We start from the raw sequence: 25,328 nt of genomic DNA on the forward strand, positions 1-25,328 counted from the left end.
TCATTGTGAGGGTGGTGAGGTCCCTGGCCAATATACCAAGGCCTCTCAGAAGCCCTTGACATATACAGATCCTGGACTTTACTCTGAAACCAATTAATCAGAGCCACTGTGGTTTGCTGCCATCAACTCTACCCAGCTCACTTCTGCCTCTCCTACAATGTGGAGCCCTGGATCCATAAAAGCCCAACCAACCACTTTTTCTCTTTAGGAAGAGGTTCCTCAGAGCCTTTCCTGGGGTTCAAAGCTTGGATAGAGATGGATATCACACAATGCATTCAGCAAAGTCTCTGGTATCACAAGGGGAGCAAGGTTCTACAACTCTGCTTCATGTGTCAGCAGTAAAAACGTATTGAGGTTCTTCATCTTTGTTAGAATGGAACTTGATCCTTGACATTTCCTTATTGTTACTCTATTTCAATGGCACTCACAAAAGTGTTCAGAAAACCAAACTTTCTCCCAGAGTTTTGAGTTTATGGAAAGGGACTCTTCTCTTGCAGAAGGCCTGGCAAGCAGGCAGTATTGCATCTGAGGTTCCTGGCTCTTCCTGGGAACATGATGGGCCAGTGTCCCCTCTATCCTTTCAAGTCAGCTTCCATCAGCTGGGTTGGGATCACTGGATCGCTGTTTCTCATCCCTATACCCCAAACTACTGTGAGGGAGCCTACTGTTGGGTACAATGCTATGGTCTCAATTCTCCCAATCATGCCAAAATCCAGAACCTTATCAATAAGCTGGTGGACCAGAGTGTCCCTCAGCCCTCTTGTCTCTTTTAAGAATGTTCCCGTTAGCCTCCTTCTGAATGAGGCAAATAGGGAGTATTTTGTATAAGGAGTATGAGGATATGACTGTCCAGTCCTGCATATGCAGATGACAACGCAGGTACAGCTTTCTCAAGAAATTGAAGTTTAAAATAAAGAAATAAATATCAATGTTAAAGCTTCAAGTGATCCTATACCCAATCCACGGGTTCCATTGCTTGCGTTAAGTGTTGTTGCTTAAGTCTCTTTGCCCATTCATGTGCTCTTCACTTTACAAAAACAATTCTGATACTAAACATCAGTACGTTGGGACCACTAGTCAGAGCCTTTAATACTTAGGTAAGATGTTCCTTTGAAGATGCTCTCTCTGTTTTCTTGGAGCTTTTGTTGTGGCTTTGTCAAAAGTGACCAGTCCATGATGGTAGAACAGTTGTCTTTGAGGTCGTAAGGAGTCCTCCGTGTCCAGTTCAAGGTGGTTGAGACCACCAACTCATTAACTGGGCCTCCACAAATGCTCAATAGGTGACCTTTTTGACATCAAAGGGCTGAAAACTCCACCCTCAGAACATGCTAACACCACCATTTTGTGAACACACATTCTGTGAAAAGTCATGAAGCTTGACTACACTTGCACAAATCATCAACGACCTCACTTCTCCTTACCTCCAATCATCTATCTCTGTACTTCAGACTGCTCTGCCCTTCACCCCATAAATTTTGCCCCAAGCCTTGGACCAAGGAAACAGATCTGAGAGCATATGTCTCCCGTCTCCTTGTTGGTTGATCTCTCAATGAAGCTGTATTCTTTTCCCAAAAGCTGATGCCGTAATAATTGGCTTTTTGTTAATGTGCATTGGGTAGGAGAACCCCATCTTTGTGTGGCAACAATTTTGGTGACCTTGAAGGGATTAGGTCCTGTGACCACCCATCTGAGGCTCTGAAGCCTGCAGTGATTGGCTGTGGGGTGTCTTTGTTGACCCTAAGTGGCCACCTAGACAATTTTGTCTTGAGGCTTGGCTGATTGGATTCCTGTTTCCCACTGCATGCTCCAGGCCCCTTTGTGCTTGTTTTCTTTTGGGAGAAGAAACAGCTTCTGGATCAAGACATTTCTGGGCTCTGGGTGAGTAACTTTAAGAAAGCCACTGTCCTTTACCTCACTTCTCTGGTTTGATTCCCTGGAAATATAAATTTGCCTTGTATTCTGAGGAATCCTGACGGGCTGAATCCCGAACCTTGGGCCTGAATCACCCGAGGTAATTAGAGGCAGAATAAAAGATTCACTTATGAAATTGCTTCTGGTTCTGGGCAACTCCTAGCACTGGTTCTGAGTTGCTCCTGGCAAGCTGGTTCTGAGTAGCTCCTAACACTGATTGTGAGCTACTTCTGGCAAACTAGCTAGTATTCTGGTCAATGTTATATGCAGAATTGTATTGTGTGTTAATGTTTGTCTAAATTGAATTGGATGTCTGGAGACTGAGTTTCTTGGTGACTATAACAAACTCTCTTTATAAATTACTTTGTTTGCTGTGGTCACCTTGGGAAAAGTCTCCTAAAATAAGAATAACTGTAAACAGGTGGCAAGATAACCTTCAGTAATTTAAAATTAGTGGCTACTGTGGGCTCTTTTTGAGCCTTCAAACTGAGGAACAAGGAAAATCTTTAATTTTTAATGAGCTGAGCATGCCACCTTCATTCACAATTGCTCAAAATCTAGAAGTTCCAGAAGCTGTAAATATTTACAAAGTACTGTAAAAATCTTCCTAAGGTTTTTTCATGTCCTGAGGGGTTGGCTTGATAATCACCAGGTTAGAGGCCCCAAAATACAGTTGGACAAAAATGTAGTTGCACCCTATTTTATTGTAAGAGGTAGATGGTCAGACAGAAATGCAAGTTGTGCTCCCTTTTGCAGTTAAGGGTCAGACCAAACTGCTGCCAGTCTCAGGGGAATTATATTGACCCTTAGAAGAAATGTTCCAATTAAGAAAAGTCATTTAAAAGTTCACTTAAAAGCAAAGACTTTGGGGCCAGCCCAGTGGCGCAGCAGTTAAGTGCGCATGTTCTACTCTGGCGGCCCAGGGTTCACTGGTTTGGATCCTGGGTGTGGACATGGCACCTCTTGGCAAGCCATGCTGTGGTACACGTCCCACAAATAAAGTAGAGGAAGATGGGCATGGATGTTAGGTCAGGGCCAGTCTTCCTCAGCAAAAAGAGGAGGATTGGCAGCAGATGTTAGCTTAGGGCTAATCTTCCTCAAAAAAAAAAAAAAAAGCAAAGACTTCAAAATTCTGAAGTAGTCTTACTAAGTTTTGTTGCAAAAAGCTAATAAAAAATTAAGCTATAAAAGTACCTAAAAGAAAAGCCTATTAGGTCATGGCTTTACAGACACTCTCATAGTCTACCTTTGAAGGAGGGCCCAAAATGAGCCTTTCCCAGAGTTAATGAGACTTAGAGATTTTCTGGAAAACTGCTACATTAAAGCTTACTGGAATTGTTGAATACTGCCAGGGATAGTTATTGTTTATCTTGGCTGAAACCTGACAAGATATTGGAAAATATTTAGCAACTTACAATCAGAAATTTGGCCAAATTGGAAGCTGATATTCAGAGCCTGGTAGAAATTTTTGGGGGGCTTTCTTCCCTAAGTTTAAATAAAACTAAGCACCCAGAGGGAAGAAGCAGATTAGGGATGATGTAATTAGACAGGTAGATCAAACCATAATGTCATTGAAGTTACAACCGAATTTCTGAGCAATTAAGAACAACTGTTATTAAAAAATCCTTGCAAAACTGGCAATGCAGCTCTAGAGGCAGTTCAGATTCCACCCATTTCCTTCATCTCAAAAAGCTTGCAACGTCTCTGGGAACTATTATCTAGCCCATCATCAATTTCTAAGATGGAAGGGGAAAAAGGAAAAAACAAAACCAAAAAGACCAACCTATAGAGTGCCCTTGCCAAAAATCCGGCATCTTGGGTTTCTTCTCCACAAATATTAGTAGACAAAGCTTAAAACGAAATTTGGTTTCAATTATTCTTTCATAACTAATGAGCTTGTATTACTGTACTTGATTCATGGCAGTAATTTTTAAACAATAGCTGTGGAGTCCTATGTATGTGTGTCTATATATCTTATTTATGTGTGATATTTTTACCTCTGGAAGGTATAATTTCTAAAAGAGCTCTATTTAATTGGCTTAAAGTAAGCACTTATATAGATGTAATGGAAACTAACTCAAATATCTTTCAAGTTAACATGATGTAAAACAATCTTTGGTAAGTGAAAGCTTACTCAAGTTTGTTGATTTGGTTAAAATAAACATGTTTTCAGAGTTATCACCATTTGATATGATACAGACATGTTATCTCTGCTACAAAATTGGTCAGCAACTAAAATAACTTAGAATAATAGCTGATTTTGCCTAATGTCTCATGACACTTTGTAGGCAATCTAAATAATTACGGGGAACAAGTAAACTAAACAGATGTGAAAAACATAAAAGTATTGGGTGAACTTTTTAACAATAATTATGTGTTACAGTGTGTGTACTTAACTCCAAAACCTTTTGGTAACTTGAAGCTTTAGAGTTTTGCTAAATTGAGCTAAATGATAAAATTTTTTAGTATCTAGGTAATTTCTATGTAAAATATATTAGATATTAATTACTAAACATAGACTGATCTACCTTTGGCTTCTTATTGCAGAGAAACTGGAAAAATATTTGGGTTTTATTGATAAATGTGTTTTGTGCCATGCCGAGAAATTTTCTATGAGAAAACATGTTTCTATGTAGTATTCATGGATCTGCCAGTCCATAGGATGTGAATACATAAAAAAATTAAGAAATGTAAGACATATGATTTAGTAAAGAAGATTTAAGGAATGAAGATATTTTTGTTTGCTTGCTTGTTTTTTAAAGATTGGCACCTGAGCTAACAACCATTGCCAATCTTCTTTTTTTTTTTTTTCTGCTTTATCTCCCCAAACGCCCTCCCATACATAGTTGTATATCTTAGTTGCAGGTCCTTCTAGTTGTGGGATGTGGGATGCAACCTCAACATGGCCTGACGAGCGGTGCCATGTCAGTGCCCAGGATCCAAACCCTGGGCCACCACAGCGGAATGTGCAAACTTAACCACTCGGCCACAGAGCCGGCCCCTGTTTGTTTTGTTAAAAAATATAAATTTGTCATAAAGTACTACAAGGGAAGAAAGAAAGCATAGGATAAATTCTGAATGAAAAAAGAAAGTTATAGAAGGTTTGTGGAAGAGGAACCCTGAAGAAAGAGTTTTGTGCAGGTCAAGTTTGCTAAGATCAAAATGAAATTAATTAATTAAGTGGATTTTAATACCAAAAGTAAGCTGGTACAAAATTAAAATTTGGTTTTCTCTCTCTCAAAAGGATAATTTTCTTAAACGTTTCATGTGCTTTTGATAAAGAGATTATAAAAGGTTGTTCTTTATCTTTTGAGTAAGTCTACCTAAAAGACAGAAAATCTATGTTTTGTCCAAACAATTTCCTATGTTCAAAGAGCTGAGGTCTCTCTATTAAGAAAACTAAGGTTTTTCTTTTAACTGTTTAACTCTGTATGTTTGCCTTTAACGTCTCCTGCTGTCACCTTGGTTAAATAGATAACTAAGCATTGTTTCCTATCTGACCAAGTGTTTAAAAATCTTTTGAGATTTTTGATGAACTTCCCCCAAATTCAAACTTTGAGGGTTTCCAATGGGGCCCTGGGACTTCTCAAAGAATTTGTTCTCTCTTTCTGTACAGAGGGAGATATTAAATTAATTAGGCTTGTTTGGTATGTTAAATTACATGGGAAGCATTATCAAATAAATAACAATAAACCTTCTTAGGTTATATTGTGCAAGTGACTGTTATTAATATAAGTGTTTTAAAAAATTATATAACATTTCTAAACTTCTGATCTGTTCTGATTGTCAGTCACAATTCTAGTTTTTATTTTAAAGTGTTGTGTGTCACAGAAATCACAAATTTCTTTGTCAACTGCCATTTTAGAGTCTTTGTCACTTGCAGACACTTGGTGCTTTACTCTGATGTTTATGCAGATGTTTTTCATCTTCAGAGAGATTCATAAAAAGGACTCTGACACTGACTCTAGAATACAGGTTTCTGATAATCTTTCAGATTATAAAATTGAGCTGGGTACGAAATTACAGAACTCTAATGGAGAAAATGATGGCTTTATAAAACTGATAACAGGAGACCAAAATCAAGAATTTAATACATGAGATTGACTAAAATGACGAAGATAATTATAATTTTTATGACTTTTCCTTTGAGATATTGATGATTTTTTAATGTTTTGTTTATCCATATTTAAGCAAATATTTTTCTCTTTTCTCTCAAGCCAACTATGACTTATGGCAATTTTGTAAACAGAATTGAAACATTTATCATTTTCTCCCTACCTGACCCTTCCAGAATTTCAAAACTCTTGATTAGTGAGTATTCTTATTTTCATGGCAATATAGTTATTTGCCTAAATTCAGTAAAAATCTCTTCTTATAGCAGGATACAATTGGAAACATTGGTTACATTATCAAGGCTTTGACTGGACTGTCATTTTTGAGATAAACATGAATAGACCCAGATATGACCAAATAGCTTTAAGGAACAAGGATTGACTTTATGGAACAAATAAGGCCACTTGGAGTTGTTGGCCTGGTACCTTGCTTACAGGGTTCCCAATAACCTTAACAGGTGAGTAAAGAAGGTCACTCCCTGCAAGGTGCAATAACCTCAGGATATTATGGGGAACCTCAAAAGAAGAGAGGGATTCACCCAAATCTATAGGTATTGCAGGTGGAGTCTGATGACATGTCCTTGGCTTGGCTTTACTGGCCTCGAGAGGCCTTTAAAGTTCAATCTGAGATTCCTTATGAAAAATTCCAGCAAAGCAGATTTTAAAAAGCCTATATCATCAGTTGCTATTCTTGCTGTACTTACATAAATAATTTGGACAAGTTAATTGAAACTAGACTTATTTTTACCATCCAATGAGTCTTAATTTGGTTATCTTTGGTAAAAATAAGGGTGATTTTAGAGAGAAAAATTGTGTTTCAGTAGAAACTATAAAACACATTTGTGGATATTAGATTCTAGTTATGTTAATTGTCTTTGAGGGTTTTGTTTTCTATCTATAAATGGGACTGGATCCTGAATCCTTCTAGTCTCCTCAAATATCTGGCTACAAATCTGCAAACTAACATTTTCAATCACTTTTATTTGGAATCATTGAGAACTAAAACCATCCTTTTTCCTGAAGCCTTGCAAACTATAGCTGAATAATTTGATATAAATTTAAGAGAGATTCATGCTGGGTGCTGTGTAAGCCATTCAGAAAGATACTTGAACATTCAATGAAATCATCAAAATGCAAAAGATACTTCAACCCTTGACATCTAGAAATCTTCTTGACTGGCTGCCTCCTTGGCTCAGAAACTGGTTTATAATTTGCCCCAACCATTAACCTTGTTTTTCTTTTTGTTTCTCTAGAAATGCTTCTTATTAAACACCTGGTTATTTGCTTACACAATATAGACCTAACTTTGGGAGCCCACCTGCATCACCACCTTACTAAGAGACCGGTTCAATGAGATGGAACAATCTACACCTCTCATTAGCAGGAAGGAGCTAGAGAAGTTGGTTATTGCCCTATATCCCTCAAGATTGAGGAATAAACAAAAAAAAAAAAAAAGAGGAGATTTGTAACCACACACTGACTAGGACCAGTTCAACTGACCCCACCTTATCAACAGAATAATTAAGAGTTGTCTTTCAGGAACTGAGAGTCCTCCCTTGTCCAGTTCATGCTGGTTGAGACCATGAACCCATTAACTGGGCCTGCACTAATGCTCAATAAGTGACCTTTTTGACATTAAAAGGATGAAAACTCCAACCTCAGATCATGCTAACACCACCATTTTGTGAACATGTGTCTTATGAAGAGGCATGAAGCTTGACTACACTTGTGTAGAACATCAATGACCTCACTTCTCCTTACCTCCATTCATCTATCTCCACACTTCAGACCACCCTGCTCTTCATTCCATAAATTTTGCCCCAAGCCTTGGATCAGGGAGACAGATCTGAGAGCTTATGCCTTCTGTCTCCTTATAGATTGATCTCTCAATAAACCTGTATTCTTTTTCTAAAAGCTGATGCCATAATAATTGGCTTTTTAAAATGAACATTGGGTAAGAGAACCCCACCTTTGTGCAGTAACACTTCTGTGCTTAAATTGCCCACATCTAAAACTTACCTTTATCACACGGATTAGAAAACATTTTGGGAACAGTCTTCATAAAAATCCTTTGAGGGGAACATAAGGAAGCTATTAGGGCTTCTCCTCTCAGCCTCTGAACCTGAGAAAAGTATCTGGGATTCTTTCTCATCCTAGGGTGAGGACAGTAGTTTTTAATAAGGCCAATAGGGAAATGAGCATGGTGCAATCTGAGATGGCAACCACTTCAAAACCACCAGCATCAATGGTGAAGAGAGGAAGTGCTGTCATTGCTGATTAGGATTATGTATGGGGGAGTCATTTTAAATTTACTATGGAACAATAGATTTCACAGAGTATTTTCTTGTTTTTATACAACAGTTAAACTCTTGTTAATTACCCCACAAAGAAAGCTCCCTGATGGCTCAGGGCCTAGGAGTTGGTCTGATTCGGGGTGGGGGGATAGAAAGCTGCAGTTAGGAAGCTTGAAGCACTGTGGGGGAAGGGAGAAACATTCTGAGGCCTGGGGCTGACTTCTTTCTAGGCCTGTCTGTTTGTGTGTTCAGTTTGGCTCTGGGCATGGGTCTCTGGGGGAGATGGGCTTGCCGTCTTGGGAGGCATAGAACTCTGCCTTGGATTAAATGATGCTTACAGTGTGAGTATTTTCTACTCCTATGCTGTATTGAAGTGATGGGGACTGGGTTGTGTTGCAAATAAATCATTTTTTTTATTGTCAAAAGACAAAACTAAACAGACCTTAACCTGTAGGGGGGAGAGCAAAATACAAACGGTTGCTTTACAGCATGGGTGGAAGCCCTTTTGCAGCCAGGGAAAGGGAACAGGGGAAAAATTATAAATAAAAAATAAAAACCTTTACCCCCGGGGAGAGGCAGCAGTCCATGCTTGGACCAGCACTCCAGCAGAAAGGAGGGGCAGGAACACTTGTGAGAGTCATATCCTTGAGACCCAGACTCGGGCTTAATCAGAATGCCCAACTTCTCTTGAAAAATATTTAAAGCACAATGCACATTTTAAGAGAAACTGCTGAGGGTTCGCCAAAGCAGTAGGTCTTATGTTAGATCCCCAAAGGCTTTGAGTCCCCCTTCTAGGACCGCAGTGGTAAAAGAATGCTGTGTATGGTAATCCCTCCACCCAAAATGCTGTACAAACCCCAAGGCACACACCTGGGAAGTATTGTAAAGAGGCCTGATTGATCTTCACTGGCATGAAAGATTCAGAGGCAGGAAGGAGGAAAGGAGATGAGAGCAAAGTCTCCAATGTAAGAAAGTCCCAAGCAATTTAAAATTACAATCAGAAGCCAAAGGAGTTGCCACTTCCGTTGGTGGGTGTGGGTTTAATATATTCCATATGATGTGCTCTTGCATAAACAATGGTGCATTGGCAACTCGTGGCTCTGGCAGTCTCTCACTAAGTTCTGGCATGGGCTGCCCCAAGTTGCCCATTGTCTGAATAAGCAGACAATGAGTGGTGTGCTATCAAACCACTTAAATTAAGCCGCTTAAATGAATCCTTAGAACCATCCTCTCCTGGGGACTCAGCTATTGCTTTAAGAATGTGCCTCCACTCTCTCAAGTTAGGACGTCTGCTGTGTTTCTTAACTATAAAGGATGTTAAACGCTGAAAGGGGCTGCAAAAAGAACTCGTGAAATCTGTGAAATTGAAGATATTTAAAATTTGGATAATACAGACATGTATGGTTTTTAGAAGAACAATAGACATCTTGGGGTTTCAAACACAAGCAAAATTATTGCTCCTCTCTTCATGTACAACACTTACATTCTCATAAAAACCAAGCCAATCTGCATTTATATAAAGTAAAAATCAGGCAAAATCATTCTAGGTTGTCAGAATTGAAAATAGTTACCTTTGCGGGGGGCTGTGGGGGGGTGGTTAACGTAATGACCTCTCAGAAGGGAGCATGGGAGGGAAGTGTCATTTGGGGAACTGATATTCTGTTTCTTGATTACACCTGTGAATTCAATTGTATTGATCATTTATGATATATGCATGTTTCTTTATGATATTATTATATTTCAGTAAAAAGTAAAAAACAAAACAAACACGAAACAAATCAACCATGAGACAATAAGCTGGGAGGGAGGTGAGGAACCATGCGGCAGGCAAAAAGGCAGAGCTGTATATATTTTTTACAACCACTATCTCATCCTCATTAGACTTTTTCAGATCCTTTAAAGGCCAGATTTCATTCACTTTTTTCTAGTAGCAATCACTTGTCTTGAAAAATATTGGTGTTTGATACAACTTGCTTATTGGTGTGACTATTTTGATCCCATCTACTTGGGAAAAACTTACCTTATGAACTTGAGGTCTGCAGGAGATCCTACCCCAAGTTCTTCAAGCCTCCGCAGCTCACACATATAAGAGTCACATCTAATTACTAAGACCTGCCCCCCTCCATCTGTAGCTGCCTTTCGATTATATGCCACTATGTTGGAGGTTCTAAGACGGCAGGGGAGTGTTTGTTGACTGGGTGATTTTAAAGGATTATCATCTGAAATTGGGGGAGGATTTAGGCCAACTAGCAGCTAAATTTCTGTGTTCTTTTGTTCTTGTGGCCTGGTAGCAAGAGGCTTTAAGACTGGCACTTACATCCTCCAGAATCTGGGCAACATTACAAAATCGCTAACTGTTACCTTGGCTCTACCACAGCCTGCTTGACTCCTTTCATCTTCTCAGATATTCATCTTGCCCTTAACTCTTGGGAATGACTTTACCAAGAATATCCTGTGCTTTAAAGGGGAACTTCAGAACTGAAAAGTTAAAATTATGTATAGCATTTGATCGCCTTTACAATTATTAGAGGATTTACTCATGATATATTTGCATTGCCCATTTTATTCTCATAACCACTCTGAGAAATAAAAGGTATGCATTTTGACAGATAAAGAAGCTGAAGTTTAGAGAGAGAGACAAAAAGTGTTTTGCAGATAGTATACCTAAAGTGAGAATCTGAGATTTTTTCACTGCTTGTTCAGTACTTTTTCCAATATTTTGTGATCTATCTCTAAGAATAAAATTATAATGGTAAATATCATATAATAGTAATTTTAGGTAAACTATGTGCCCCTTCAAGTCATGTCAGTGGATCTAGCACTAGATAGGAGGAAGATTTTTGGCTTTGTATCTAGCTGATCATGAGTGCTGGTCCTCTCTGCATCAAGAAAATACGGCCAAGTCCTGCAACTTTTTAAAGCCCCAGTTCTCTCATGTTAAAATGTGGCCAGCACTTACCTTTCTTGATTGTGAAAAGATCAGTAGTAATAAATAATAGCTGCTACTAGAATTGTGACCAGCTCAGAATGGCAGATTCCACTCTCCTTGCTGTCAAAAGAGTTAAAAGTTCCAGTTGATTTGGGAAAAGGGTGACAGTGAAATATCCAGCCACTCTGTTAAGGGGCTGAATTAGGGAAAAGGCAGCAGCGAGGGGGCTGGAAGATTCTCCATATGTGTGGATGGGAGAAGTCATGACTGCATTCAGAGCAGGCAGTTTTCCCATCTACTTTGCATCAAGCCATGGAAGGGTTAAACATCTTGCTTACAAAATTCCTTGATCTTATTTCATACTGAAATGTTGTCATAAACCAGTGCTTACTAGAATGTGACACCCTTGTCAACAAGAACCATGTCTACTCCATCTTTGCATCGTTAAAATATTTATGAAGTGTCCATGTGCTAGGCGCTATTAAATGAATGAATCAATGAAAAGTTATGCCTATCTATTTGGTAGACAGATCCTTTCCTGCCAGAACAAATCACAGTGATGATTGAAACAGTAAGTTATCTCTGGGATGGAAAATGTGAATTGTGTTGGGTTTCTGTGACCAAAGAATTGTGTTGGGTTTCTGTGACCATTCATTGAATGAATGTCCAATGCTCTCCTACAGAAACCACAAACTCTCAGGCCAAGTGAGGTGAAGTGAAGTAAACTGAAAAAAACATTAAAAAAAAAAAAAAGATGCCCTCCACACTGGCACTTCCCAAAGTCATTGCAGAAGAGGAAATCTTAGAACCCACGGGTTGAGATTTTGCATATGTTTTTACAAGCACACTCTAGATGTAGGTCCATGGGTAGGTTGCCCAACTTTCCAAAACTCACCTGGAAAATGGAGACCATGAGTACCTATCTCAGAGCCCTCCTGTGAGGATTGTGTGAACCTGAGTATGTGGGGCACTTGGCACAATTCTTGGCACATAGTGAAGGCTCAGGTAATGGTGACCCTTGCTCTTATAGTCATACCTCGTATTACTGGTTCTGTTTAGGAATAATCTGGGATGTGGGTTTGGAATCCACTGCAGACTAATACAGCAGCGCCATCTGGTGACCACTTTATCATAATAGTAACCTGCAACTTCTTAAGGTCAGGAGAAAGATTCTGGGAGAGAAAGATCCTTCCTCTGTTTCTGAGGATTTAAATGAAAGGACAGCCTGTTGATATCTGAGAGTTTTTTTTAATCAATATTGTAAATGACACTCCTTTGCAGAAAAATCCAGAAACAGTCAAATCCTCTGAGATTAAGTTTGAGCTATATTACTTTTCACTTTACCTACATTGAAAAGCAGCTAAGAGAGTTACCTTTGTCTGCATCCCTTTAAAAAAGTATTATTAAAAGTGAACTTTATTGGAACTATTGAGAGTTGACAAAGCATTTAGTTATTTTTGGAGAAAATAAATTATAAAACAGTAAAAAAATAAATAGATATGAGGTCAAGGAATCATGGCTGTTTTATTTACAAGGACCACTATTGTAACTATAGCTCATTTCTTCATTCTCTAGTCTTCTTTGTCTTATCTTTATATCTTGAAACAAGGATTCTTCATCACAAGCCTATGGATACATTTCAGGAAGTTCCCAAATGCCCTGCAATTTGAAGCAAAAATTTTGTGCATATGAGTTTTGGTGGTATTATCTTCTTAAAAGTCTATAATTCCTGAAAAACAAACAAACAAACAACATAAGAGAACCATTGGTATAAAAAAAAAAACTGATGAAATTTGGGTAAAATTAAATTCATGATCTTCATTCCAGTCTTATTTTCTTATACAGTTATCCTTCGATATCCTCAGGAGACTGGTTCCTGGACCCTCTGCAGATACCCAAATCCACCGATGCTGCAGTTCCTTATATAACATGACAATTTTTGCATATAACCTACGTACATCCTCCAGTGTACTTTAAATCGTCTCTAGATTACTTATAATACCGAATACAAAGTAAATGCTATGTAAATAGTTGTTATACTATATTATTTAGGGGATAAAGACAAGAAAAAAATCTGTACATGTTCAGTACAAATGCAACCACCATCGGCCTTTCCATCTAGAGCTGGTTGAATCTACAGACATAGAACCATGAATTTGAAGGGCCAACTGTACTTTCCAATACTTCCATTCTTCCACCTTTCTCTCCCAACTTTCTCTTCAGCCAAGAAGTACAATGTGAACTGGTACTCATATAGGGAGAAGGGACATATGTACTATGCAACACACTCTTAGAACCTGGACACTGGCTGGTTAATTTTCACCACACCCTCTCTGAGGTACTTATATTCTAAAGCCTGAAGATATCAGGTGGGAAATTACCTTGATGCAGTGGTAGCCTCCAGGTACATTATCACTCAAGTTATACTAGAAGTCATGGAACAGAAAGGTTCACAGGTCAAATAAAGATGCTGAAAGTACAAGGCTTATTAAATCAATTAAAAACCCACAGAAAGAAGCAACGGGAAAACCATACGGTAGGTTAACTCATTCAAGGTAAGGCGCAAGAGGAGTGGAAGGACGACACTAGTTGAATGCTCTGCAATGTTTATATATCCTGCCTGTCGCTCTGCCACATCATCCTTCCCCACTGATGGTGTGTTACAAGGACCAGAGTTGAGGTTTGAGCAAGGCAGGCAACAGAAGGAAGCAGGAAGCATGCCTGTTCCCTTTGAGAGAAGCAAGGACAGTAATTGAAATTCACCAATTAGCCTCATGAGCTGCTATGGGTGCCAAAGGGTGATCAAATTAAGACCTCAAGAATATTGAGTGCCTCATATTTCTCATGTATATTTAGTGTATCATGAATACATGGTGCTTCATGTATATTCAGTGCATCATAAATATATAGTGTTTTCTTGGTTTTTCCATTTCTTTCTGTTTCTGTTCACACTTGCTCTACTTATTTTATCTGTCTTAAAGTTTACCTACTTTGCTGTGTTTACCACATCATATGAATTTCATTCATCTCACTTGTTTTCTTGTCTTCTATAGTAGAATTATATATTCTCGAACAATACAGCAAATGCATACTACAGCATGGAATATTTTTGGCCCTTGAACACGAGCTCCAAGTTAGCTTGAATGATTCTGGACCAGAGAAATGATTTCTGTTTATTTGCTTACCACAGTCATCCATAGCTTGAGGAATGGACGCTTCTGATTTCAGTTGACCTGGAGTTTAATCCTTGCAGGGGTATACACCACAGGTGTCAAAAGAAATTTCTTTATCATTATATATAACTCTCTATCTCCTGGCCTTCACACAAGATGCATCAAGTAGTTGGTTGATGTTGGGCATGTTTGGAGATATGTTCTGGACAGTCTCTGAATCCCTAAGCATAAAAAGTGGGAGGAGTGTGTGAGGTCCTAGGGAGACCTACATGGTCTACACCCCTTAGAGCCCTAGAACAGTGGCTTTCTCAGGCCCTCTTACATAAATAGAATGCTCCCTTCTCTCCCATTTTTTGTTACCGGGGAACGCCCCTTTTTTGAGGAATTCTGTAGGAAAGCAGCAGGATACCCAATTAAATACAGATATTGCTCCTTCCCATGAGCTTCTCCCTCAACCCATCTCTGGAAGAGTAAAGAAAAACACAACAGCCCTAGTTGGTTGATTTTATTTTCATTTTTTATTGAAAGCTTCATCAAAGAAAACAGAAGTTTAAACCTAACATCCACTGATCTACAGAAAGCCCAAGGAATGGGGGAAATGGTAGCTAATTTGACTGTGGTACAGATGAAAAAATTAAACATAAGACCAGAAACACCATAGAATTACAGAACTTTCATGACAGTCAGAGACAGCAGTACAAAATGCTCTTAAATAAAATTCGAAATTGATGATGTTTCAGAAGTTCCATGAAGTCAAATATGGCCTGAAACAAGGGTTTTAAAAGAAGCTGTGTCCCATTTTTTTTAAAATAAACTGAATATTTCATAGCAAGTACACTTTCACATGTATTTTTTAAAATTAAGAAGCCAATTATATTCTTCTTCTTCTGTTTAAATAAATGGGAGCATTAATTTCCAGAATGGAAAAAACTTTTCAAATGTCTCTTTGAAAAGTATAGAATAACTCCTTTTTTATATAAGAGGAAATAACATATTTTGGGGAGGAGGACAGAGCATCTTTCACAATAATCTAAGACCAGAGGGTTTAAAATACAAAGTATAACAGTAAAGTTACACTTTGGACACTATTTAAATTTGAAATGATCATCAAAAAATCCACTGGCGTGTCAAGGTCATTCAGCCTTAATACAGTAACACAAACTCAAAAAACAGCAAAACAATGCATTTTTTTTGTCAAAGATTTAAGATAGGGAGAAGAGTGTATATTTAACCAAGAGCTGCTATTATATTCTCATAACTCATTTTTGAGTTGACCTTTTCTACTGGTTTAAGTTTCAATAGTGAACAAAACCAAAACAGCTTTCTTTTAAGGGAAGCCAAATGCTTTGCTACAGTTTTTTCTTTATATTCTGCAAAACTACAGCCAACTCTCAATTATTTGTAGTGGATGAGAAAGGGACATTATGGATAAGAAAAATCCATGTTTTATAATGCACTGACATTAACTTTACCAATGATTTCAAACTCCTTCAAAAAATCAATACTTAACAAGAAACAAAATAGAGTGATTTGAGTTTTATTTCCAAATGTTTCTTTTTCCACCCTCAGAGTGAAATGCTAATAAAAGGAAATAGAGTCCACTTCTTAATAGCTGAAAAGAGAAGACAAAACAAATGCACGAAGTAGATAATTAGCCCTTCAAAAATTGAGAGTGGTTGTATTTCTGCAAGACTCGGTGACGGGGGCAGTTACTAACTGGAGTGAATACAATGGAAGAAAGTGTGACTCAGCCGCCTAGTGGTTCTTTCTGCAGACTCCAAGCTTGATCTCACCTTTGCTTCAGCTTTAAAGCTTCCTGAGCGGAAGAAGCTTTTCTTAAAACATCATTTTCCCTCCCATAAATACAAAGAAATGAACATTGAAAAGTCACCCATCCTTTTTTAGTGACAGTGAGCATATGTATTGGAGTATAAAACCACAGATAAAAGAAATCACCAACCTGGGGTGAGCTCTCCTGCCCTAAGTCAGGAAGGATCTTTGGGGCCACTCAGAGATTTTGTATTTAGCTTTTATACTTGCCTGAACTCTGTGCAGTACACAAAGGACAGTCATGACCAAGAGCACTTGGATTAAGGGACCGATTTCATATTTAAGAATATTTGGTAAGAAATGTTAAATTTGAGTTAGACTCAACTGTCTTCCAATGCCACAGTGGATGTCATTCGTAAAATGAATTGATTCATTAATGAAATCCCATTATCACTGCCACAGGAAGGGTGTAGTGTACAGAATCAAGAAGCCTGTTTGAATTCCATCAGTCCCTCATATTGGAGCGAGAGGCTGTCAGTCCCAGTGAGCTCAAAATTTTGAAGCATGCCAGCCACAATAACATGAAAAACAACATCTCATCCTTTACTCCCTCCTGTGGACAAGATAATACGGATCAATGTCTATGACATGTTTAAATTCTATTATGAAGTGTGATTCCTCAAATGAGCTGAATGTTGTTATCCATGTACATAAATATCCTTTCATTTGATATTGTAGCATATAAAAACTTTTATCCCTGAAACCCACTTAAGAATTTCTCCCTGCTTATCAGCTCATCTGCAGTGGCTCATACACTCAAATTAAGAATGAGACTGAATTGTCAAATATATTTTCAGTCTCCCACTAGCATTCTAATCTGTCTAGACAGTCCATTGAAACATCTCCTCAATCATGAAGAAGGCTGCAAAGGTCCTATTTAAATCAAATCTCACTCTTCATTAATGAGGATTTTAGGCCACTGTATAAGATACGTAGATATATAATAGACATCTCAATTATTCAAATATATTTTGGGGGGGGGGGGAAGTGCTTTTTGTCATACATGCATTGAAAATGATTTTAAAGCAGTTTTCCAAGGGGTCAATGCATTCTGCAGGTACGGTGGACTTCCTGCTCCATCCAGCCTCCTGCTCCCGGCCTTCCAGCTCTAACATGAACACCTTTACCGCCATTTTTAATATTTCCATCTCTACTATTACCACTTTTTCACTGGAAGCGGTCGAAGTGAGTCTTATATGCTGTCGAGTGTAGCAGATCTGTTAAGGTCACAGGAAGAACTGATTCAAGTGAAGCATGGAGACGACATCTGAATGATTGAAATCTACCAGGAAGACAGATCAACCCCGGCCAAACTGGAGTCAGGTAGGCCTTTTTTTAGAATAGTATGTCACTTGCATATTCAAGACATGCCAGTGTTCAAGGACAGACACCAGTACTTGCTAGTGCTACCTTTAGCTTACCTAGGGTCCATGACATCTTTAAGCAGACCTGGCCATGCACTGAGGAGCTCCCAGTCACGATGCATACTCTGCCTCCGCTGACAACATCTTATCATTATTAAAAGGAAACCTACTCCTCCACTGACCACGTAACGATAGTTTGGGTGAGACAGCATTAATCCCATTTGGATTGTGGCTTTAGTTTGTTTCCTGATATTTAGACTAAGTCTTGGCAATTAAAATTGAAAGGAAAAATTGAAACATCTGAATAAATGCTTGAAAATCTGGTGAACCAGAATACTTTAAAGTAATTATGATAGTCCTAAGTGGTATGAAAATCATCACAATATATATTGTTGAGAAAATTAGGATTCCAATGTCTGCATATATTGAGTACACATTTTGATTTGTTTCATTTTTCATACAATGTAATGCTGCTTACTGTTGATGCCTTTCCCCCCCAGACTTGACTCTTAAAAACAATTATTAAGTAAGATGACAGCTGCAAATTTGAACATGTGCCATTTTTTCCTTCTTGTTTTTTTTTTCCTTTTTGGTTTGAAATAAGATATTTTATAGAATGGTATGATATAAAAAATCCAAACACAAAACACACATGGATACATAAAATGATAGGTAATTTCCTTTTGCCTGAAGTGGCTTAAAAAAATTGAGATCATTGAAATTTCATTGTTGAAAAAAAATGTTTCTGAATGTATAAATAAAGTAGTAGTTTTGAACAGAAACAGGAAGTTACCTAGGCACATTCATCAGCCACATGGTAGCTACCTCTTAGCCTCATTGTTGATTGTGTATATGAGACTTTCTTTGTATCACATTGGTTTTTTTTTTTTACAGAGAACACAGGAAAACATGTTGGTTTCATATTCAAATGAATTATGCCCAGGATAATTCTTATTTATACAGAGTTCAGAGAGTGAAAAAGAGAAACAGAAGACACAATTCCCATCCATGTTTGCTTAGACCCCCTGTAACTTGGGGGTTCACATCTCAAAGATAAAACTTAAGTGCCACCCTTAAAATTTATGAAAAGCTGAAGGATGGAACAGAAGAAAGTACAAATCTAGGAATCTCTCTAAAGTGTGGAAAACCATAAAGATGGGTGTGACCAGTTGGAATTTCTCTGTAGCACATGCTACATTTTCTTGAATACACTTTTGACTCTACTTTGACCACAAAGATAGGGAGTCATTCTCTAGATCTAAGCTTGCAATTCTTGGGGTTGCCAATAAGAGAACTGGGTCTCTTTCAACACTAGGACTTTGTTTATAGGTCATAAATGGTGGAATATTGACAATTTCATATAAGTCAAACTCATTACTCATGTTGACCTAATGGGAATGTGATTAACCTTTTAAATTTTTTTTAGTTTTTAAAAGCCTACCCTGTTTTCTTTTACAGTGCACTTAATGCATTCCCCTCTTCCTTCTGGACTAGGATAGGTTCCTACGACTTAGTGAAAAAGAGTTTCATCTATTTGATTCTAACGATCCATCCAGAAAGAAATTCTAGTGCATGGCTCAATTAACAAAGTTCCATTGTCCTTAATTTCAGGTAAAACTGTACAGGTTGAACATAGATTTCATGAGTCAAATATGCAAAGATGTTTGTCAAGTCAATTTAATTCATTTTAGATAAAGCTTTGCATCATTCTCAATGCAAATATATCTCCTTTGGCTTCAATGGATTGATCAAACCTAATTCTTTTGGTTCTTATTTATATAAATCATACAATTTCTTGATTGTCAACTAGCATTTTAAAAGCTTACCTAAATTCCACTAATAGAATCTTCAATGTTATTGGTCCTACTTGCCTCAGAGAGTTAAACTGAAATAAAAAGGTCTATTTTGTCTTTCTTCTGACAACACCAAGATATGAAAATACAATGAACAGAGGCAAAAAGAAGGTGCCCCCACCCCAACTGCAGAATCAAGGTGGTTGTTCATGGTGGATGATGACAAAGACTGAGGTGAGAAGACAAAACCAAGAGGTGTTGGAATTTAGAAGGAAGACTATTGTTACAAATACAATGATACCTCTTCAGGAGACCACTTACCACTTAGAATATCACTAAGATTTTTGACAAGTGACCTTTCAGACCAGGTTCTAGGAAGTGTCTTTAGTTCAAAATTTGCATAAAGAAATTTCAACCTGTTAAACAAGTGTCTTAGCTTATTGGTGGCCATCAATACAGGTTTCACTATTCAAGAGAGCTAGCATGGAACCAAAAAAGCTCATGGAATTTAAACCCTTTGGATCTATCAGTTGGTATCCAGAACTCTTCATGCTGAAATTGCTGACCACAGCAGGCACAAGCTTCTACTATCAACAAATACACTTTAAAAAAAAAAAATTTTTTTTCTTGCAGTATGTGAAACACCAGTGGAAGGTAGTTTAAACAAACAACAAAGTAAGAACTGGTCCGGCCATGTAGGTCAAATAAAATTTTAAAAAGAAAAGAGAAGAAAAGAAAACAACCTTTATCTTCTGGACTGCAATAGGGTGCCACTTCATCTTTGGTATAAAATAGGCCATCCATAGGCTGAATTTGATCACAACTAGGAAAGACTACAGAAATTGTCAACAATTTCTCTATCTATTGCTTTTTTTGTGTTTTTTTTTTTGCACTTTTTGACCATAAGCTCCTATCTACTTAAGTTTTTTTTAATGCTCTTAAGCTAGGTTTTGCAATGTGACAAGCAAAGCTGACTAAAAACTTTGTAAAGCTCATAAAAAAGACTGCAGATAAAAAGCACTAATGCTTTTGCTAGCGATCACGCTTTGTAAATAAAAAAAATCTGCATTCTGCCCCCCAAACACGCATTATTTCTAATGCAGTTGTTTTTAAACCAACGTTAATAACTTTACCGTAAAATGTTTCAGCTTTCTAGAATGATTCAACACTTAAGACAAAGTTCATGAAAAGTCCCAGCATTTTCCCAATTCTTGCAGTTGCCATGGTTTCTTTTATCAACAAATTTTCTTCAAATGAAGAAAAACATTTTCTTTTAAACTGTACAGTTTTTTTTCACCCTAAAAACTCATAGTCTTAAACTTCTGTACCAGTTAAAGCTGGCACAATATTTCAATTCTTTCTTGATTTTTTTAAACAAGACGTTGACAGCTTGCCTCGAGAGCCTTTGACGTCCTTAAAATTAAGGCAATTAAGATTCAAGATAAGCCTTACCTAAATATTTCTAAGAAAAAAATAAAATAAAAAACCAACCTGCTAGATTTAAACAAGAAGGGAAAAAGAAAGAGTAGCTTAATTACTGAGGAAGACAATTTGTTTCCATTTCTGCTTGCCCACCTCTTGGACATCAGATTTTCTGTGAAAAAAAAAATCTATCTACACCTTCAGATAAATTCTGAATTCCAATGTTCTTCCAGATAAAACGTCAACCTTCTATGTTTTGCTTTGTTGTTGTTGGTTTTTTTTTTCCTCTTCTGGGGTATTTTTCTTTAATTAAAAAAAATTATGGCAAAAATAAACTGTCACGCCACGTAAAGGAACCATTTGCACAGCACATAAAAACACTGTTTTCATTGGGTAAAGTAGAAAATTAAAAAAAAGAAGCATTCCATTGACGCCTGTGCAAACTGGAAGCCAACTTCTTGTTCAATGAAGTTTCTTCATTCAAGGCAAAGTTTCAGAGGGACATTCTTCAGTCTCATTTACGGTCTGTGAAAACAATTGAATAATAGGGATCATTACATCAAAGCAACTTTGAAATTACCTTTTGTGCTCTTTTCCAGGGAGGTCTCTTTAAGAGATCCAAAGTTCTTTCAATACAACAGTCATCAATGAAGTTGTAAAAGCATATTGGGTCTATGAAAGTGTCAAATTCTGCCACTTTCACACAAATATATATATTCGAGTGAGAAAGTTGGTTCACGTAAATATCAAGGCTAATAGATCAAGAATATCTTTCAATTCTAAAGTAATAAATATTACAACTATATCAGAGAAGCAATACTCCCTGTGTGCATGGAATCTATTTTCCATTGCCTGGCTTAAGTTGTAGCTCCCTGAGACATTTTTTGAGTAATTCTGTCCCTTCAGAACTCTCATGGAATTCATCACTAACTCAGTCAACAAATATGTGAGTTCTACTATGCACCTAAGACACAGCAACGGATTGTATGCTATCTTGTGGTTTTCACCAAGAAATTCACATAAGCCTTGTTGGTCCAGTAATTAAGCAAGACAGTCAAGAGGGTAACAAACTTTTGTTCATTTTCCATCTCTTCTTTGCTCGTCCATCTCACCAAGATTTTAAATTCTTGAGAGCAGGGACTCATTTTGCTTCTACTTTTTACTTTCCATGAGTCTGCCAGAGTGGTAAGCACATAAAGGGGGTTTAGCTAGACAAATGCCATCTCTACTATATGCCACTTTGACGAGCCCAGCCCAAACAATGCCTTCTGCTGCTGCTCCATCTATATTGTAGGGTTGAGCTTCTAGCAGGTTAACCTTTACTCTTAGCTCTTCCACCCACAGATTATAATTTTGCTAAATAATTTTAGGGGTATGCTTTAAAAAGAAGAACCTTTAAACTATCTTAGGTCATAGTTAGATAAAGTCCTCTTCCCTCAGTGCTCTGCAGGTTCTTCTGATGCCCAGTTGCTTAATTTAGTAAAGAAACTTCAGGGTTGCGGGTACAGTTGTACAGGTTGTTCACTGTACAAGATGCATGCCTGAGGAAGTACATGGAGGCTAACTTCCAGCTCAGTGTGCTGCCCAAGCTATGTACTCTGATGCAGGGCTGCATTTTCCCCGGGCAAGTGGGCCTAAATGAAAATTCACAAAAAGCCCTCAACAATGTTTTGAACTCTATGACAGTTAGCCTGCAATGACCCACTGGGGTTCCTTTACCTAATCTTTCCTAGTCTTCATGTAAGTCAGCTATGGGACTTAGAAAACTGATTAACTTGTTCCTAGAATCATGTCAGGAAAGCAACCAGTTGATAGATTGAATATTTCCATTTTTAACCATTTTTTTCTGTGTTATGTGAGAAAGTGAGATTTCTTTTAAGAAGAAATGCAATTAAAATTTTCATAATAGCAGCAACGATAGTGGAAATTTTATTAGTAATAGTCATGGGAACCATAGTATATATTTGATCTTTATATCTTTGTAAAGTATAGACTTACTCCATTTATTTCTAAAAACTTATCTTGCTGTGGGAACAAAACTTGTTTTTTTCTTGATTTTGTGGTGTTTTTTTTTTGCTCTATTCTTTGCTCCCACTTCCATCTTCCACCCTGGTGTTACTGTGCATTGAGCAGAAAATGCCTAAAACACCATGAATCTCTGTAAGAGCTGCTCAGTGAATGGTGTCTTACTCAATGGACTGCACTGACATAGCACACCCTCACTGCTCACGTACGTCACGTGCGCTGGTCTCGAAGCATCTTTCTTTATGAGCTACTTTCAAGTTTATAACCTTACACAAATGTTTCCAACAGCTCTCTCCCATCACTTGCACGATCCTTCAAGTGGTCTCATTGCTACTTGAAAACAAATGAGGAGAAATAAATGGTTGTACTTTACATTTTCATGGTCGCTAGCTGAAGTTTGAGGGGAAATGGTGTTGCTGTTTGATAGAACTGAATTCATTCCTGTCTACCTTCTCCGTCCTAGACGAAGTGTGAAAGTGTACATTTACATGATGCTTATGGATTGCACTGATATCCATAAAAAAAGAAGGCTCTAAATTTTCAAGGCTGTCATTAAATTTTCAAGGCTTATCATTAGTAATAAGAACATTTTAAGTTGGACAGTGACACTAGTTTAGAAATAAAACGGGTTGCAACTTAAAAAGAGGAATTCATGTGAATGACATAATGAGTATGAAAATCATTGGTCAACTGTAAAGCACTATGCAGATAGAATGTATTATTACTTACAAGCTTAAGGGACATGTAACGATAGTAACCAAGGATATAATTTGCACATCATTAATAGACTGACAATATATAGGGAATTGGTGGCCATGACAGTTCAGTTAGCCAGAGAAGACTTGAGAAATAAAAAGACTTTGCAATACTGGGCTTGAGATAAGCGCCTTCTGAGGTCAGTGTGAATGTTGGAAGACTAGGAGTTTGACTGAATTTAAGATCACAGAGTCATTTTGAACCCTCTCATCCTCCATCCTCCCACCAAAAAAAAGGAGTAAATAGATTAGGAAATGGTAAACCATAATCTTAGAATTTTTGAGCTGGAAGAAGTCTTCAAGATCATCTAATGATGCAGCAGTCCCCAACGTCCTTCCTGACACATTAGCGTCGTGTGACGCCATGTGAAAAGAGGGATTCTGCGTCCAGAGTTTGGGAAAAACTGCACACTATACACTCAATACTGGATTACCCACAGGTAAACCAAACACCTGGTTAGGGCACCCACAAAGGAGGGTATCAATATAAAAAAAATTGCTTTCGATGGGGGCCGGCCCTGTGGCCGAGCGGTTAAGTCCTAGCTCTCTGCTGTGGCTGGGCGGCCAAGGGTTTCACCGGTTCAGATCCTGGGCACAGACATGGCACCGCTCATCAGGTCATGTTGAGGCAGCGTCCCACATGACACAACTAGAAGAATGTGCAACTAAGATATACAACTATATACCAGGGGGATTTGGGGAGACGAGTCAGGAAAAAAAAAAAAGATTGGCAACAGTTGTTAACTCAGGTGCTAATCTTTAAAAAAACATGCTTTCGAAAGAATATAATTTTTTAAATTAGCATCAAAATAATCATTATGTTGTCAATCAAAATTTTGTTAGCATTCTTTAATAATTTAATATGTTAAAGAAAAAATCTGTTAGAATTCCAAAGGAGGAGGGCAGCACACGCTCTAATCTTTCCGGAAGTAAAACATTTGAAGTATTTATCTAGCCCTCTGGGAGGTCATGGTCATTAGCATTTTAATGGCTTTGAAGAGAACTGCAATTAAGAAAGCAATTCACTTAGGTTAAAGCAATGTTTCAACACCCAACACCGCTGTTGACCACTCTACCCTACCCCAACTCCAGGGAATGGGAGTCGATTCTCCCCCAGCACCAGGGACCTAATTTACACTCTTTAGAGAACACTGAAGGGGAAAAGGAGGCCTCAAAAGGTTGAGTGACAACTAGAAACCGGCAAAGGTGGAATTTGAACCAAGGATCTCTGATTTTGCATATTAGAATTTAACTTTGCTAGAATACTCATGCTTTTCAAATCCTAGCTATTTTTAAGATTTTCTAAATAGCACAAAGAAAAACTGATAACAATTTGTGCAGGAATTGGAATTTCCATAGAATTTCCAAAATAAACCACAGACGTCATTTCCTTCTTTTGGGAGAAAAGTCCAGAGTCTCTTTTTGCATTAATAGCCTCTTTTAACAATGGGGATAAAAAGCATGAAAACAAAATAGGAAGACCTGTTTTTTGGCTTCGAAAGTCAAATTTGAAATATTAAATTATTTGCTGACATAGATCCCAAATATAACCTTTTTATTCATAAGCACAACATTTATATTTCTCAAACTTTCATCCTACAACCTTCTATTGTTACATCTGTAATTTATTTTAAAAACCTTCGGTATAGACATTATAGTGTTAAATGTATGTGTAATGGGTTAAGCTGCTTTCCAGGGGCACTCAGCTACCCTAATCAGA

General features: G+C 37.7%; 1 protein-coding gene across 7 annotated transcripts in view; it reads right to left on the reverse strand.

Annotated features, from left to right (window-relative positions):
- Window positions 1–14,918: 14,918 nt before the first annotated feature.
- RBMS3 (RNA binding motif single stranded interacting protein 3) overlaps window positions 14,919–25,328 on the reverse strand; it is a 1,258,536-nt gene continuing 1,248,126 nt past the window's right edge. For all 7 annotated transcript variants that reach the window (XM_046665635.1, XM_046665620.1, XM_046665611.1 and 4 more), the window contains one exon: window positions 14,919–21,353. In XM_046665635.1, coding sequence (XP_046521591.1) covers window positions 21,347–21,353 — 7 coding nt within the window. In that variant the 3' untranslated portion in view covers window positions 14,919–21,346. The remainder of the gene's footprint in view (window positions 21,354–25,328) is intronic.

Source organism: Equus quagga, chromosome 1 (genome assembly GCF_021613505.1).
Source record: "Equus quagga isolate Etosha38 chromosome 1, UCLA_HA_Equagga_1.0, whole genome shotgun sequence".
Classification (NCBI taxonomy): domain Eukaryota; kingdom Metazoa; phylum Chordata; class Mammalia; order Perissodactyla; family Equidae; genus Equus; species Equus quagga.